Source organism: Pteropus alecto, unplaced genomic scaffold (assembly GCF_000325575.1).
Source record: "Pteropus alecto unplaced genomic scaffold, ASM32557v1 scaffold177, whole genome shotgun sequence".
NCBI lineage: Eukaryota > Metazoa > Chordata > Mammalia > Chiroptera > Pteropodidae > Pteropus > Pteropus alecto.
The window spans coordinates 4,641,263-4,659,026 of NW_006442207.1; the positions used below are offsets into that span (position 1 = coordinate 4,641,263).

Below are 17,764 nucleotides of genomic sequence, written 5' to 3' on the forward strand. Positions count from 1 at the left end.
ACTGTAGGCAAAATACAAGGAGTCTGGGCGTAATCTCCGTGCTCAAGGCTACAAGCTGACAATAGACGCTCTCCCCTTCCAGGCTGCTCGGGTCTCTGGAGATATAGCCAGTGATGTGAGTTGAATGATATGACCTTCCATCTTGCCTAATTTCTGTTAACTTCATGTAAAACGATGTCTACGGCTGATTTTCCGAATTAAAGCAAATCTATCACCATGTGAGACAGGATGTCACCTGCAGAATATATTAGTTATGAATGAGATTCTTTGATGGAGGGAGAGAAAGAAAGCTTTTGTTAATGAGAAGCTAAATTCAGGCAAAGGTCTCCGGCAGGAAGGAGATTACTATTTCTGTCTAATTACGATGTCTAGGCAACCACCCCCTGTAACGTGTGAACAGCCTGTTTTCTAACTCCACCCAGAATTAGAAAGAGGCCTCACAGTAGAAATTATAATACAGCCCTAACACATCCCCCTCCTGGCTCTCTGTAGTTTCGCATGTTGGCGTTAAGATTTGCCAGCTGTGTTTCAGCCACTCTGTCGATAGTGTCCATAGCTTTGGGACGTGAAGGTGACTTTCTCTTTCCCACAAACAAATCACAGAAAATGTGGACTTCAAATAAATGGATCCTGTCTTTTGGGCTGAATGTTTTGCCACGCACGAATAGATAAAGCCCACGTTTCTCTTTTACGCGTTTTTGATAAATTCCTTTTGGCCACCGGACATGTAAGGGGAGTAGGGCCCTTATTTTGGTTCTGAGGATCTGGTTATAATTAGAAAAGAGGAATGGGGGATGTTTTAATTGTTCATCCCTCAGGGAGGAAGTATGCCAACCTCACTATGTTTTTTATTATAATCATTACCTCCTAGTGTAAGAACAGGTGATTTTTCTAGGGTCTACGATGGAAATGCACAAATAGGATTTAGCAAGACTGATGTCGGCTACTGACCGGCTGATCCTCCCCTTTCAGTTTCTCTACAGACACGACTTTGTGAAGGAGCGAGGGAGGCTGATTGGGGTCCGGGGCGTGGACGATGACCCCCGGCTCCGGCACTGCCGGCGGATGGGCCAGCTGCAGAGCGAGCATCAGTACAGGAGGGAGGCGGTGGACAGCCAAGCCCAGTGCCACCTGCCCTTGGACATGGTGCACCTGGTCCACGCCAGGAAGGCCCAGGCCCTGGCCAGTGACCATGACTACAGGACGCAGTGCCACGAGTTCACGGCGCTACCTGAGGACCTGAAAATGGCCTGGGCCAAGAAAGCTCACGCCCTGCAGAGCGAGGTAGGTGGAGCCTTGTGGATCACACACCTGCCCCCGACCTTCCTCCTCCCGCCACGCCTGGATGACTTGCTCCATCTATGTCATCTAGGTTGGACTTATTCAATTGATCATTTGGCAGGAGTTTATTGAGCACCCACCAGGTACCATGCCTTAGTCTAGGTGCTGAGGATACAGCGGTCAACAAAAGAGCCAGAAAACTGTGCTCGTGGAGCTTCCATTATAGGAGAGGGAGATAAAACATAATAAGTAAAATATTTAGTGTGTCGGAGGGTGGTACCTGCTACAGAAACAAACAAAGCAGGGCAGTGGGGTAGGAGGGTGCGAATGTGTGTGTCTACCTGTACACGTGCAATTTAAAAGGGGTGGTCAGGGTAGTTCCCATGGAAAAGGAGACATCCGCGCGAAGACCGAAGGAGATGCTGGAAGGGAATAGAGCACTCCAGCAAGCAGAGTAGCACATTCGAAGGCCAAGGCCCAGAGCAGAGGCAGCTTCCGCGTATTTAGGGCCAGAGGGAAGCACATGGGTGAGCGAGGAGGATGTTGCAGGGGATGGGGCCCGAGAGAGAAGAGGGGCTCGACCGAGGATGGTAGGGGTGATGGTGATGACGGTAGAGTGATTTTAACCGTAGCGGATCCGTACTGGCTGCTTGCCATCGCTGTCACCCTCACTACAGCTCTGCGAAGTGGGGACAGTCATTACTCCTGTTTTGAAGATGAGGCCTTGTTAGAGGTGCTGGGGCAACACTGGCTCCAGAAACCACACTTTTAACCAGGCTGCTCTTCCTCAGGGAGCTCAGTGCAGGCAATCCATGCTTCCAAACAGGGCGGTGGGTAGCGCCAGCCTGGCCCATGTCACCGTGGAAGGCTCTGGAGTCAGCGTCTTCAGAAGTCAGTCCCATGTCCCCGCCAAGGCTTGTTTTGCTCCGCTGGGACATGGTGAAGATCACATGGCTGTGGTCAGCTCTTACTGGCTTCGCACGCATCACCCGTCTGGGCCCCATGGCGTGCCCCGAGGAAGGTGCTCTCGTTCTAGAACATAACCCATGGGAGGGTGGTCACATTGACCCTCATCATCCATATCAGGATTTCTCAGCTCTGGCACTGTTGACCTTTGGGGCTGGATAATTCCTTGTCCTGGGGCCTTTCTTACATCTAGCAGCTTCCTGGCCTCTACCCACGAGATACCAATCGCACTTCTTCTACCCCAGAGCGACAATCAAAAATGTCTTAAAATATTGCCAAATGTACCTGGGGGACAAAAATTGTGCCCGATTGAGAATCTCAGTTGTTAACTGGTCTCTATGAAGCACTCAGCGCCTGGTCCATAGAAACATGCCAGTAAATGTTGGCTATTTTGCTTATGGTCTCTACACCAAGCCTTCTGGTCTGGTCTCCCTCAAGCTGTGATTGCTCTTGCTTTAGTTAAGGCAGAGGCAGAGTTTATAAACACATGATCGATGATTAAGTATGACAGAATGATTGAATGAATTTAATTGTCACCTAATTATTGTTACAATTTTCTGGAACAGCAGTATTGCATTAATCAATATCAAGTCCAGCATGGAGCAGGGTGAGTTCATTGGGCCTCACACAGGGGACGTGGTTACTGAAGCACAATCTAACTTCATCTTAGAAAGACCTTCCACTAGAGAGAAGGCCATCCTGCAGCCCCCAGGAATAGCTTGTAGGATGGCTCGGGAGCTCTTGTCAGTGGCTTGCTCTGCGGAGGAGAGCATCCTTCTGAGACCGGACAGGCCTCTGATGAAGATACAGAGGCCACTTGGGAGAGGTGAGAGGACCCCAGCTGGGAGCCCGAAGATGTGCTTTAGAAGCCCAGCTTTGCCACTTCCTGGCTGTGTGTCCTTCAGCAGTATCTGTACTTTCTAAGCCTCCATCTCTCCATGCGAAAAGGACAGAGTTTCAATTTGATTGGTAATTTCCGATTTCAGGCTTCATTGGTCACTGTTTGTAAAATGGTGGCATCAACATAATGTCAGGTTTTTATTTTACCAAGTAAGGAAAAAGAAAAAACAAAAACAAAAACAAAAACTAAACACTACCCCAAGATACCATTTATAGCTCTGTTACTTCTGAAAAGAAAGATAATTTTAACATTAAAAGAAAAGGGTAGGAAAAACAGTCTAAAAAGAAGACTCCTTCCCAAGAAATGGTAGTTGGCAATGTTAGGCTACCATTTTACAAAACGGATATGCATTAAAATTTGGGGAAGTTATTGCTTATTTTTAAAGTTCCATTTTATGTTTCATGCATTGTTATATAAACTTCAAGCTTATTCATTTGGGGGTCTGGATTCAAAGATGCTGTGAACAGTAGACCCCACGATATGTGGAACACTTATTCTGGGCCAGGCATTTGTTTAAATATTTTGCACCAACTATCTCTAATGTCTAGATAGGTACTAGTATTATGCCCATTTTTACAGATGCAGCAACTGATACACCTATAATCTCGAGTGAGTTTTACCCAGTGTCACAAGCTGGCAGGGAAATGACTTGCTCAAGACCATACAATGAGGCAGTAAGAAGAGGCAAAGCCGAGCTCTTATTTCTGGACTCTGGCCTTGGCTCCTTGGCTCCCCCAGGTGGCTGGATTAGGAACCCAGGTGCCCTGGCTCCTGAGGGCTGTCTTCAAGACCAGAGTGTCATGTCCAGAGGACAGCTCCTAGTGGCTCTTCTAAGAATCTGAACAATCATTTGAACACCAAAATCGTCCTGTGGATGGGAATAAGAACCCTTCCCTCGCAGGACAGTGTGTGAACAGAATGAATTAATGAGTCTAAAGCAGCATACACCCTATGCAAGGTAGTGATTACAATGATCCTTATTTCTCTGACAAATATACCCTTCCCCTGGCCACCTCTTGGGTGCAACTGTTTGCATCGTTCCTGTTAGAAATCAGCGACTGAGACCTACAGCTTGTACATTTGTAACACAGTGCTCCAAAACGGGGGTGCCAGGAAACCCCAAATGCGAATCTGCAGGTGGCTTCCAGGCCTTCATATGTACAAGGGAAGTCAGCAAGGCTGCCACCTGGGGATGCCAGATTCAGCTGGGCAGCTTGAGAAGGTCTCTTATCATCTTAGAATCCTTCTTGGAAACCATCTTCTAGCAGCTGCTCCTTCTCAACTCCCTTCCTCCCTCCCCCTCTTTTATCGTGAAGTCTGGGGCAGGCATGTTGTTTTTAGGGTCTGTGTGAATAGTCAAAGCTGGGCTGGGAGCTGAAATATCAATAGACAATCCATTTATAAGAGAGTCTGAGGCGCAGTCAGATCTTTGGGGAACCCGTATCTTGCTTTCTGACTTACCTGCGATTGTACTGCTCAGCTCAACAAAAGACGAGTTGAAAGAGCGTTCCCCACTTCATCTCGATTATGAAAGGAGCAAGGCCCGGCTGTGAAGAGGCCCTGTAGGATTATTCTCTCTAACTTAGAAATTTATCCAATTTTCTCTGTTCTTTATCAGAGTGGAAGGCAAAAGCTTTGCCGGTGTAGACTGAAAGATCGCGGTCTAAAAAGCCATCTTACTGACATGGGGTTTTGAAACCTGCTCCTGAACCCGACTGATGTCTCCCTGCACCAGTTGGAAAGCAGAGTTGAATTTGCACAGGGCATTAACCAGCAGACAGTAGATCAGAAACGGGCCCTCTTTGAGGCCAGCTGTGAGGAACGCTGTGAATCCTGAAATGAAAGACAACTAAAAAGGCCGAAAGGCTGATTTCTGGAGTGATATTTGGCGTTACAGCAGAGCTTATATCTAAATTAGAGAAATGCTATCAACTTCGTTTAGGTCTAAATTTTAGATTTCCTTGGAGAGTCTTTTTCTACCTTTAAAAATGCCTAATTTCCATAAAGAAGTAGGAAAGCGTTCCTGTGACTGCCTCATTGTAGGTAACGGTGGGCAGAGACAGGAACGGCGATGAGATCTGAGGTTTCGGGAGATCACCTAATTAGACCGTTGTCTTTAAGCAACGCTTACGATTTTCTCCTACGAAGGATGTAGTTTTTCATCCTCTGAGCCCTTAAAATGAGAAAAATGGATAAGGCTTAGCCCATTTTTGCAATGTGAGCAAATCACGAGTGACAGTGGGAGGGGGTAAACTGAGGCACAGAAAGATTAAAATGGCTTACACACTATTTATTAGCTGGTTGTATCTAAGTTTATTCTAGTTTTTAGAGTCCCCCTAGAATTGTCCTCCCCACCCTCACTCACTACCACAAGGGGAAAAAAAATCCAACGTATACAGTGGCTTCTGCCCGAGGGCTCCTCAGGTGTTTTCATAAGAACACTGTGGCTGTGACCTGCAGGCATCACAGAGAGGAACTGAGTCACATTTCGGTAAAGTGATTTGCTCTGAGTCAGAACAGGTCTGATCCAGAGCTCAGAGCACTTTTATCAACTGAGCATGTGTCAATGTTTCGATTTCAGCGGCCGGTCAGTCACCTCACCGCCCGGATGTGCTTGGGCTTGGGCACATCTCAGCTCCTCCTATAAGTGGTCATTCGCACGGGTCAGGGTCATTCCCCTCCGCTTCCGGTCCTGCCAGTTCACTGGTGTGGCCTTCTCGTATCTTACCTATGCTCCATTATTTGATTCCTGGCAGAATGCACAAATTCAAACGATTCGACGTAATAACACGCAGAATGCACTCCAAATGGAGATGTTGAAATGTCGTGATGGAATGTTATTACAAATGCCCCAATGGCTTAGACACTCTCCTGATAAAAGCCAATGCTTTTCTTCCTGCAGTTGCGCTACAAGTCAGACCTGATGGGCATGAAAGGGACAGGATGGCCGGCGCTGAGTTCCCCGCAGATAGAGAGTGCCAGGAAAGCTGGAGAACTCATCAGTGAGGTACCATCAAACCGGCTCGACCACTAATGCAACCTAGCACTCATTGCCTTCTGAATCTGCTTCGGGGGTGGAGGTCCCAAGAGGGCCCCAATGGCCACTGGCTTCCAGTGTTTTTTGGGGGGTCATTAACCAAATCCCAAAATGGAACAAGATTTCTCTTGAAATGAATTCACTTTCTGAGGAGCGAAAGACAGGTTCTAGATTGGGCAGTGAAAGATGGAAAAAGAAGCTTTAGAAGGTTCTCAGTAGATACGTTATGTACATTTATGATCTACACTCATTATTTTCATGGGGGTGGGGCTCAGTCTTCGCTACCCACTTACTGAATTTACTTAGAATGTCCGGTGTCCAGGGGTTCTCTGATTCCAGATGGGTTAAACGTTGCACAGTGATACTTACATTAACTGATTAACTGAACTCCCATAGTATTGTTGGCCGGGGGGTTCTCGCCCTGGGATTCTCTCGAGGGTGGCGCTGTCTTCGTCAGTTTCTTAAAAACAGAACTTGCTTGGACAGAGTCCTGGCAGGGCCACACTGATGCTGAATCCTGCCCGCTTCTGAATTCCTTGTGACGAGATCTGGTATTTTGCAGCCCTCCCCTCCCCCCGCTTTTTTTTTTTTTTCAGGAGAGTAAAAACATAGAATGTTCCTTATCCCAGAGGCAGCTTAGATTTCTTCTGTATTCTTGTTACGTGCCCACCAAGAAGAGAGACTCGTTTTCCAATAATGTCATTGTCATATTCGGTACTAAGTAGGTGGGGTGCAGCTGCATCCAAAAAGATACACAGCGTTCGACTGTTTTGTGGGAACCTTTGTCTTCCTCTTCCAGACCAAATACCGTAAAAAACCAGACAGTATCAAGTTCACCTCGGTGGTTGACTCTCCGGACCTTGTTCATGCCAAGAACAGCTACATGCACTGCAGTGAGGTGAGTGTTTTCTCATCACTCATCCCAGGCACACGGTAGCAAGTAGAGCTACTCAGTGGTCAATGCTTAAGGACCTGGGCTCCGATTAGGATAGACGTGAGTGCGCACCTTCTGTCTACTACCTGGGCGGTCTTGAGCCAGTAACTTAATCGCTTCTAATCTCTGTCCTCTTGTTGGAAAGGAGGGTAAGGATCACAACCATTTCAAAAGATTAAGTGAATTAAGTGAAGATTAAATGAATAAAAGCGCTGACTTTTAGCATGTATCTGGGACATAGTAAGTACTCAATAAATGCCTCTTATTATGGCTTGATTCATAATAATAACAATAGCAGATATTACTGACAACCCTTTCCCAGACACTAGATCAAATACATCTTAATTGTTGATAGATGGTAATGGAATTTTAAGCTTAACATAACCCAGTTAGAGAAAAAAAAAAAAGAACAGCTATATTAAAAGCTTCTTTCTGCTTTACTCTCTGTATGACTTAGCCCCATTTCCTCTCTCCTGTATTTATTTCAAAGAATAGGAAGTTAAATATTTTTTCCTCTGGAATTGTCAAAGGATTTATCTCTGCACACACACAATGACAAAGCTGACCATCTTCACACAGAGTCCAAATGCTGTGCCGACCAGTTCACATTTAGAGAGCCCAAACTGAATTTGAGAAAGGATTGCAATATTAAATATTAAACTTTCCTCTCTAAAAATAGATGAGACTCACATGCTTCCTAAAAGTGTCTGCAATTCTTAGATCACTGCTCTGAAAATAGCAACTAAGTTAAAGCTCGAGTTTTAAAATCGTGTCTTCCTGGGACCCAGGTGGACTTCAAAAACTTTAATTTTCTGAATACGTATTAAGGTATTTTATTTAAAAAGACTAATTAGCTGTTGTGTCTTCTTAATGATAAATAACAAAGGCATTTAGGCATCTCGTTACTGGTAAAAAGCTTGAACACTGCTCAGTTGCAAAGATTCCGTGAAGTATCCACACTCCTTATACTGTTTGTAAAGCACACAAGTATGGCCAATCAGAAGCTTGCTTTGTAGCCCATTTGGAGCAGATCTTGATGAATATTTTAAACAGGATCTACTTAGAAGCAGCACCCAACCTGGCTCTGGCCACGTGGGCCCTCCATCAGATGGTGGGTTCTGGAGGGATGCTCTGCACATGCAGGCTGGGCTCTGCTCCTATGGGCCAGGTGGGCAGTAGAGAGGGAGGGGCAGGAAAGGGATCAGCCTGCTCCTCGCCTGTGCTTTCAGCGAGCGTAGTTCTCCATTGACTGTGAGTCTGTCTTACCCGCAGCGCCTGTACAGGTCAGGGGACGCGGAATCCCTGCACAGATACACCCTGATCCCCGACCACCCCGATTTCACCAGAGCCCGCCTCAATGCCCTGCATCTGAGTGACGTAAGTGAACCAGCAGTTCATCGGATGTGCCTGTTCCTGTCAGATTATCTGTGCCCAAACTGGATATTATTTGTTGATAAAAAAACGTCTTGGGAAGTAGAACTTGGAACAGAAAGAACACTGGAGACAGCGAGTGGTACAAACCGCATGTGTGATTTTGAGTCACTTTGCTTGCTGGGCCTCAGTTTCCTCAACTGTGAGATGAGGGTGGAGCTGGGCTGCTGATGTCTGTGGTTCCTTCTGGTTGTAGACACGACTGCAGAGAGCTCAGTGGGGCGCTGGGTTACACTCACAAGGGTGGCCCTGGCCTGGCAGGTGTAGATGCTCTGTTTCTGGAACACTCCTCCTTAGCCATTCAGAGTGGCTCTCTCTCACCCGTAGTTTGGAAGGACGCTGCCATCGTGGCCCATCAGGTCCAAATACAATTTGCTCCTTTGTGCTTTGGGCTGTGGCCTCCAACACTTCGGTTTCCCTTGGGTGTGTGCCCTTTGCATGCATAACCAAGACACTGTTTCCTAAACCCAGGCTCGTTGTTAGCAGGGTTTGGAGGCCCCTGGTTGTAATAGAATAGGCGGCAGCTCGGCCAGCAAAGCTGTGATCCTGGGATAACAGGTAGCGCGGGCGGCGGGATCAAAAGACACTGTCAGATCAGAATAACACAGGCTGAGTGTGTCAGCCTGGGGCTGCGTGGGGCCTCCCAGAGCCCGCCATTCTTCCCTCCCTGGCCTGGCCATTGTGTCCTGGGGCTCCATGCAGATCAACAGCTGCTACCGTTCACCCCAGAGGTGGCTGCCTCGCAGGGGTTGGCGAGAGGCGCCTTCTAGTTAGCGTGTGTATTAGTTTGTTGCGTTTGTAAAGCCCTGTGGGATCCCACGCGGTGAATGCGATGGTGCTTTGTAAATATGAGTTATTATGACCATTCGAGGCTTTTGAGAGATGAGCGACGGATAATTTTAGAACAGCAGCTCTAGTGGGCTGACCTCCGTCTGGGGAAGCGGGACCTCCCCCTTGGCAGAACTCGGACAAAACATCCGTCTCATTAATGGTTCGAGCATGGGGGAAGGCCAGGCCTCCATGTGAGAAACTATTGGATGCCCACACAGCCCTGGAAACTGAGATAAAACTGCCAGTCCGTGTGGGGCCCAGCTTAAGGAGGGCAGCCATTCCGGGCTGGTGACAGAAGCATCTTTCCTCTCACGAGGGACGCCAGTCTGTAGAGTCCTGGAGCTGAAATTAGCCACCAGGGCATGCGGACATGGAGAACTCATGAACCTCTTTTGAAAGAGCACTTCTTCAGGGGCGTGGAGAATAGGCATGATTGGATCAAGTGCTGCGTGAGAAGGATGTGGAGGGAAAGTGACCTTCCTGGGCAAAGAAAGCCATTGAGATGTGTAAGGCAGCCGAAATAACTAAAAATCAAATGACTCTAATGTGTGAGGATGAGGACAAAACTGTGCCCACTGTGATAAAGAAGAGGAATGCCCAGGGTTCCAAATCAAAGAGCCTGCGGAATCTAAAGGCTCCCAGTGGCAAGGCAAAAACCTCAACAGAATAAAAAACTCAGGGAGGAAGTGATGACAATCAAGCAAATAGTATACAGGGAGAAGTGACCAAGATAAAGGGAGCCAGTGCCTTGGCGAGAACCCCAATTTGGGCCACGCTCTCTAGTTGACTCTCAGCTAAAGAGACTTGGAAGCTGGGGCACATCGGACACCGAATTGGGGTGACATTGGAGTTTGATGCTGTGTAAAGTTTGGCATCATCGTCTTGTCCAGATCTGGTGTGGAGGCTCTTATTAGGAAGGCAATGACGGTCTCTGATCTCCAGAGAATGATAAGGGATTGACTCTATTTGCTACTCTAGTGTTTGTGGATCCCCAAAACAGGAAGCACAGTGCTAAAGGGGATGGTCGATCTCTCGTTTTCTGAATGCTCCTCCCCTTCTAGATGGCTCTCGGTCTTGCCTGCTAAACTCAACAGTGACTAGTAAATCTAATCATTTAGGCCCTGTTTAAGATTCATCAAGTAGGTCATTACCTCAGTGATTATTGGTTCTGTATTTTAAGGCCTTTGAACATAGTAGATATTTGGCTTCTGGTTCCTGGTGTTGGATGTTGGAGATACAGGTGAGGGGGACAGCAGGACACGAAAATGACAAGATCTACCATGCTTGGCCCAAGCACTTTGTGATCCCTTCTAGTTTCAGGCCCAGTTAGTTGTAGGGTGGGTCGAGCTTTTATATTTTTATCTGCCACTGCTACTTTGCTTAATTCCCCCCACCCAGTCCTCTGTAGAACAGAGCCCTAGCCTTGACCTCTCTTTCCAAGTGACAAAACTGAGGTTCTTACGGGCGCCCTGACCTGCTATGTCTCACTGAAAGAGCGAGCAACCAACGTGATCTGGGGCTGTCACTTTGTCATCTGCTGGTGATGTGCTTCTCCTGCTGTCTCCCTTCTCTGTGGCCGAATAAAGGACAGATCCTCCAGTGGGACCTCCAGATGACTCCTTTCATGGAGCCATTCCATTATTTTGGAAAAAAAAAAAATTAGCTACATAAAGGCATGGGAGATTTTGATGCCTCTGTCGGTACGTGGGTCTGCCTGAAGACTAAGAGGATGTGATTACAGACTCCCAGAGGGTGTGCGAGAACAACTTGAAAAGAGAAAAAAGTGAAAGCGGAAGATGTGAAATACGTGGGTCAGGAAGTCGGTCAGGTTCTTGACGTTCAATTTAATTTAGATGAAGGCTCTTCCCTCACTCGGCGCAGGCAACAGGGGTGCATATGGGATGCAGCGTGGTTCCTAGTGATGGGGTAACACGGCATTGATGGTAGCCAAGGGTCCCCCAGGAAGTCAGTGGAGCTAACGAACACATGGGGACCAGGACCCAAGGAACAGTACTTTAAGCGTGTGGGAAGAAACAGAGCTTATGAACTTTGAGGTCTGGCATCTAGAAGCTGCCAACCTGAGGCACTGGAAGTAAATGCAAACACAGGAAGGAGCGACGCGGGGCGGGGGCCTCAGATACCAACAGGATGTGGCAATTGGGTCAGACCCGCAGACCCCAAAACCCACAAGAGCAAGGCGTGATGCTCAGATTGGGCTTACAGCTGAAACCCTTGGTGGCCAGCCCCACCGATCCCAAAGCTGGGAAGGTCCCCAGGATGGACGCGGGGCCGTGGGTCCTGCCATTCTGGGTACCAACCAAGCAGAGGGTTTAGGAACTGCTCCCACTGAGATCCAAGAACGTGGCAGACATGGGGTGAATCCCTGCTCACTCATTTCTTTGTTTTCCTTACCTAGAAAGTCTACAGAAACTCTTGGGAACAGACCCGGGCTGGTGGCTATGACTTCCGGTTGGATGCCATCCCATTCCAGACTGCCCGGGAGTCCAGGGAGATCGCCAGTGACGTAAGAGATCGTGCACTCTCTCCTTCTATGACCGATAGGTTTTACTCTGGTTTCCCTACTTCTGTTGAAAGGCAAATCACCAGGAACCAAAACTTAACAAGTGTCTCAAATGAAAGAAAAAAATAGGTTTTCTTTTCTAGACTCTTAGCCAGAAATATGGAATTGGGGAAGTCTGTTATTTCTGCTCCCTTTCTTTTAAAAGTGTCACTCTTAGAAGCTGATTTATGTGTACCTAGATGTCAATTAACATGTTATTGATTTGTTGATCTTTAATAATGGACTCTTTTAGCTGAACTGCAGTGTGAAAGGGTAGAAATAGTTTGGGTTTTCCCCCTAGATTGACTTGAGTTCAGATTGTGACTCTGTCGACTTAGGAATTGGCTCTGAGGTCTTGGGCAAGTTGCTTAAATTCTCTGAACTCAAATTTCTACATCTATGAGATAAGGATCTAATTAATACTTATCTCCCAGGATTGAGGTAGGAATGAACAAAAAATGGTTTTCAGTGTCATGCACGTAGCAGATGTTCAACACATGGCAGCTGTTATTATGGAAGCGGAAGGCATCTTTGACTAGCTCTGTGAGCATTCACAAATGGCTTGTTACTGGTCCACAATGAAATGAGTACAGAAATCAAGAGCAAGCACTTGGAAACATTTTCAGCAGTTGGACATTGTGACATCCAAGCATGTGACCAGTGCATTTATCTCATTGAACAGTGGGGAGGCCAGCTGGGTGTTTTCAAATGCATGTGGTACTACTACGTACCAGTTTCATGCAGTAAGGTCACATATTGGATTTTAATGGATCAGAAGTTTAAAAAGCAAAACAAAGTGAATGCATTTCTTCACTATCAAGGGTTTGGGGTGCACTGGACTGGGTTCCTGAAAGCTGAAAAGAATCAAAGGAACAGCGGCTGCTGAAAGAATGGGCATACTTCCCTTCCTGTTGGATTATGAGTTACAGCAGCAATAATACCAGTAGCCACCACTCAGTGCCAGCCATGAAGCTAACCCCCATCTCACTGATTCGTCTCAGTGGGGTGGAGGTTCATTATCCAGTTTTATCAGGTGGGGAAACTGAGGCTCAGAGAGACTCACACTGCTAGAAGGTAGCAGAGGGAGATACAGATGCCAGGTCTACTTGAATCCAGAGCTGTGCCCTTAACCCATTGTTGAACGTCCTGCTGAGCATCTGTAGGCTGGCTCCAGGGGGAGAGGTAGGCACCCTGACCCATCTCTGCTCTTCTGACCTGCAGTTCCGGTACAAAGAGGCCTTCCTGCGGGACCGAGGCCTGCAGATCGGGTTCCGCAGCATCGACGACGACCCAAGGATGAGACATTTCCTCAGTGTTGGCAAACTCCAGAGTGACAATGAGTACAGGAAGGACTTTGCTAAGAGTCGGTCCCAGTTCCACAGCCGTGCAGACCAGCCTGGCTTTCTCCAGGCCAAGAGGAGCCAGCAGCTGGCCAGCGACGTGTGCTACAGGCAACCTCTGCCCCAGCCCACCTGCGACCCGGAGCAGCTGGGCCTGAAGCATGCTCAGAAGGCCCACCAGCTGCAGAGTGATGTAAGCTGCCCTCACCTGCCTGGCCGAGGCCCTTTGGTGCCTCTTCAAAGGAGATGGTCATCATCCCACATTCATGTCACCTCTGGGAGGAGCCAGGCTGAGAGAGGATCCAGGACACTTAACACTTTAGTTTTAGAAGAAATAATAACAATACCTGCTATTTATGAAGTTCTTGCTGTGGGCCAGGCTCTGTGCCAAATGCTTTCCAAGCATGGTGCCTGCCATGTGGCCCTCACAACAACCCCATTATTGCCCCATTTTACAGATGAGGAACATGAGGCTTAGAGAGGTTAAGTAACTTTCTCAAGGTCACACAGCCAATGAGTGGCAGACCTGGGATATGAACCCCATCTGATTTGATGTGTGAGGCCACGCTCTTGATTGCTATGCCACACTTTCCGAGGGATTTTAGTAGTTCCTTCACCCAGCCCTAGACTTTTCTCTCTGGGAGGAAACTGAAGCCCAAAGAAGGGGAATAACCAAAGCCACAGAGCTAGTTAAGGTAGGAGCTCAGACTGGAGCCAGGTCTCCCCACCCACCACCCCCATTGCTGCTGCCCTCACTTGAAGGGAAAGATGCAAGGGATAGTGAGTGACATGCTGGCCTAGCTCACAGCACACTGGGTCTTCAGTGTCAGGGGGCTCTTGGCTAAGGTGAGTTGTTCCACTTTTCCTGGCTTTTCTAACAACACATTCTCCATATTGCAGCCACCTTTAAGCCTGTGTATCCTGTGGCCAAATTACCCCCGACCCTGCTGACATATCCCTCTTGCTTCCCCCCATCCCCCAAGGTCAAGTACAAATCAGACTTGAACCTGACCAGAGGTATTGGCTGGACCCCTCCTGGTTCCTACAAAGTGGAAATGGCTCGGCGGGCTGCAGAACTGGCCAACGCGAGGAGCCGGGGTCTCCAGGGCGCTTGCGTAAGTAGCAAGCTGCAAACCCGCCTCGGCTCGCGGGGACATGAGGAGAGGCAAACTCATTGTTTCTTTGCAAACTTTATTTTTGGCCAAAGATCAGGTGGCTCTAAAGAAGTGTGAAAGGCAGCTCGAGCAAGGTACCTAATTTCCTGGGTCTGAGATGACCAGGCAGATGACACCCGGGTTAAACTTCCTGCAGGGTTTTCTCTGAAGTCACAGCCATTAGTTCGGCAGAGACGAACCTGCCAGGGTTGCATCAATCCTGGGGCTGCCTGCCTGCTCATTACACTCTCGGAAAAGGTCAGGGACTTGCTGGCTACAGCAGTCTGCGTTTTGAACCCTACTTTGTTCAGAAGAAAGATGCCACATCTAAATGAGAGATTGGCTTTGCTTCTCATTCTTTCCTTGAGGATCCTTTTTCTGGGGGCGGGGGAGGGTGCGGTGAGGAGGGGGAAGGAAGGGGAGAGTGAACACTTTAAATGCTCCTGGGCATCTTAGACAGCTTATCTTTGGGGGAGCAGGGTGGGGGCTCCGTTCTGGCTCAGGGAGGAATGTTTGATTTCTACAGGAGGGGCCAGAGGTTCTGAAGACTGGAGCTAATCAGAGGGGGGATGTGAACCCAGATGCCACGGAGATTCTGCACGTCAAAAGGAGGAAGGCTCTGCTGTTGTGAGCAAGCAGTGTCCACCCAGGATTCTCGGGAGAAAAGCTGGAGAGGAAATTTGCACACCAGAGACGTGCTTGCTTAGACGGCTTCGGCTTGGGTGAGCTGTACAAACGGCACACCAGCTCGGCCCTTGATCTGCCTTTATTAAATAACAGCTCTGTGAAAGCAGATGGAGAATGTTGTATTTTTGGTTTTCTATCTAATACCTCGAAGTGGATGACGGGTTCTGTTGTGCTCCTGGAACGTTCGGGATGAGGAATAAAGATGTTCATTGACGCTGGGCATTCTGAAATCCACATTTGCAAATGTCCAAGCTGGAGGCAGTCAATAAACACTGATTTTTCTCGAAGATACAATTGTTTGAAGGGAAGCAAACAATATCATTTCTTGGGTGACTCTGGAGGGAGCCTGATGAAATGTCAGAGATGCTGGTCCAGGATTCCTCAGGCCAGGCAGCAGCTGTCTGCTTAGAGCATGTACACTTCGCTGCATGGCCTCCTGGAGGCTCCAACGGGGTCCATTGCTGCCCATGAAGCCTCTCCTTGTCTGGGTGCTAAGGAGGATGGGCTCTAGAGTTTGGAAGACACCTTAGAAGCTAGACTCCCTTTGGATGGTGGCTTTGATCCAATTCAGGAATTTGGTAACTTGGGTGTAGACCCCTGGCTTCTTCCCACATTCCAGGCCCCAGCTCACTATCCCGTAGACGTAGTAGGTGCCATTCTTCTCACAGGTCAGAGGGCCTCCAGAGTCACCCTAAGGGAAAAGGACGTGTGAGTTCAGCTTTATGAATCAAAATATATTCAGAGGTACCCCCACCTCCTATGAGGGGACGCCAGAGGGTGACGGGGTGGGCTGCTCTGGAAAGTGGCAACAGATCTCTGCCTATGACTCATGTGATGCAAGGCTCAGAAAGGAGAGAAGCAAATACCGACCTAGGTCCCTGAGTCAGAGCTTAGCAGAGAAGCTGCAATGCCACGGTCACACCCCTCCTTCCCGACTCTGTTGTGCCTCTGGCTAACACAGGCATTACTACTGGGAGTTCTCAGGGGCCCTCGGCCTCTCATTCTTGCAGGGACCTGGAGTGGGGGTGGGGGTACCCTACTTGGATATAGTCCTTCGGGGACCCACAGAACACACACAGGGTGGGGAGGGCAGGGCTTGGAGACAGCGTGGCTTAGACATTCGATATGGTCTGTGGGGTTAGTGCTTCTGGGTTCCACATCAGTTCTACCCCTTGCGAGCCAGCTGGGCCTCAGTTTCTCACATCGTGAACCGTGAACAGCAGTAGAACTGCCTTCCTACTCCCAGGGCTCTTGCGAGGATGATGTCTGTAGAGCACATAGGGCAGTATCCGGTTCACACTAAGCCCCCAGTTAAAATGGCGAGGATGATGGCGTGAGAACAGTGAGCATGGTAACTCTCAACCACACACGGCTGCCTACGCTCTACCACTGACGGGATTTTGAACGAGCTCTCTCTTTGACCTCAGCCACGCCCTTATGAGCTTACGGACTTGTCATTTCCATTTTATAGATTAGGCCCCTGAGAGTGGAGAATTATTCAGGTGCAACAGACTGAATGTCTGTGTTTCCCCAACATTCGTACGTTGGAGCCTACCCCCCAATGTGGCGGCAATAGGAGGAAGAGCCTTTGGGAGGTGATTAGGCCACGGGGGTGGAGTCCTCCTGCGTGGAATTAGTGCCCTTATGGAAGGGACCTTAGAGGGTTACCTCTCTCCACCCCATGAGGACACAACAGGAAGATGACAGTCTGCCACCCAAAGGGGGTTCTCGCCAGAAGTGATCTCAGACTTCCAGCCTCCAGGACTCGGAGAAATCGATTCCTATTGTTTAAGCCCCCAGTCTGCAGTAATTCTTTGTAGCAGCCTGAGATGACTAAGCCAAAGGTCATAAAGTGAAGGACAGAACCAGGTTCCAAACCCACAACTACATTCCGCAGCCTGCAAGGGAAGCCCTTGGATCACTGGGGAATTGAAGAAGCTGCTCTCTTACATATCTTCCAGGGCATCTGGCAAATTGCACCCATCTGCCCATGCCCCTCCTTTGAGTAGGTGGGTACTGGTGGCCTCTCGGGAAGGGACAGAGGGTCACAGTAGAGCCATGACATGGAGGGAGTGGCCGCAATTTCTCATCCCAAAGTGGGCTCATGGCCAGCAGGTTATTGTTGGGTCCCTTTGCAGGGAGAAGTTAGAATTTGAATGTGGCTGTGCTGGGGTTCCCAGTTTATGAGGACAATAAGCAAGAAATTCTAAATCGAAGTGTTTCTTGGAATCTGAGGAGGACATTTCTTGTGTAATGTGACCTCTACAGGGAGAGAGACTATGGGGAGTGGGTTTTGACTTGGGGCAAGGGCTTGAGGTCACTTCAGCACTCCCTCTCCAGCAGCCTCTGAGTCATCACAGACCTCAGCAGCTTGAGGTTCCCTAAAGTCTAAGACTGTGGACAATGTCATGCTGGCCCTATGTTGACTGTGGCCACAGAGGACTCACTCAGAGAGACTTAGATTGCTAGGGCTAAATCAACCTCTCTCTCTCTTTCTCTCTCTTACACACACACACACACACACACACACGTACATTTCAGGCAGGGAGATGAGCCTCCAGCCCCAACAGTGGAGGCTGCAGCCTCCTGACAGTATCTGTTGAAAAGAAAACAGTGTGTATCTATGGTTTTATCTCCGCTCC

General features: G+C 48.5%; 2 protein-coding genes across 3 annotated transcripts in view; one reads left to right on the forward strand and one right to left on the reverse strand.

The window, feature by feature from the left end:
* Positions 1-15,099, forward strand: part of NRAP (nebulin related anchoring protein) — a 67,172-nt gene extending 52,073 nt beyond the window's left edge. Inside the window, 10 exon segments of the mRNA XM_025039112.1 lie at positions 8-115; positions 973-1,284; positions 6,051-6,155; positions 6,985-7,083; positions 8,392-8,496; positions 11,798-11,905; positions 13,163-13,474; positions 14,265-14,394; positions 14,489-14,493; positions 14,962-15,099. Of these exon segments, the coding sequence (XP_024894880.1) occupies positions 8-115; positions 973-1,284; positions 6,051-6,155; positions 6,985-7,083; positions 8,392-8,496; positions 11,798-11,905; positions 13,163-13,474; positions 14,265-14,394; positions 14,489-14,493; positions 14,962-15,066 (1,389 nt within the window). The 3' untranslated portion in view covers positions 15,067-15,099.
* A 32-nt stretch (positions 15,100-15,131) lies between these two features.
* Positions 15,132-17,764, reverse strand: part of HABP2 (hyaluronan binding protein 2) — a 33,064-nt gene continuing 30,431 nt past the window's right edge. For both annotated transcript variants that reach the window (XM_006920852.3, XM_025039110.1), the window contains one exon: positions 15,132-15,813. In XM_006920852.3, coding sequence (XP_006920914.2) covers positions 15,649-15,813 — 165 coding nt within the window. In that variant the 3' untranslated portion in view covers positions 15,132-15,648. The remainder of the gene's footprint in view (positions 15,814-17,764) is intronic.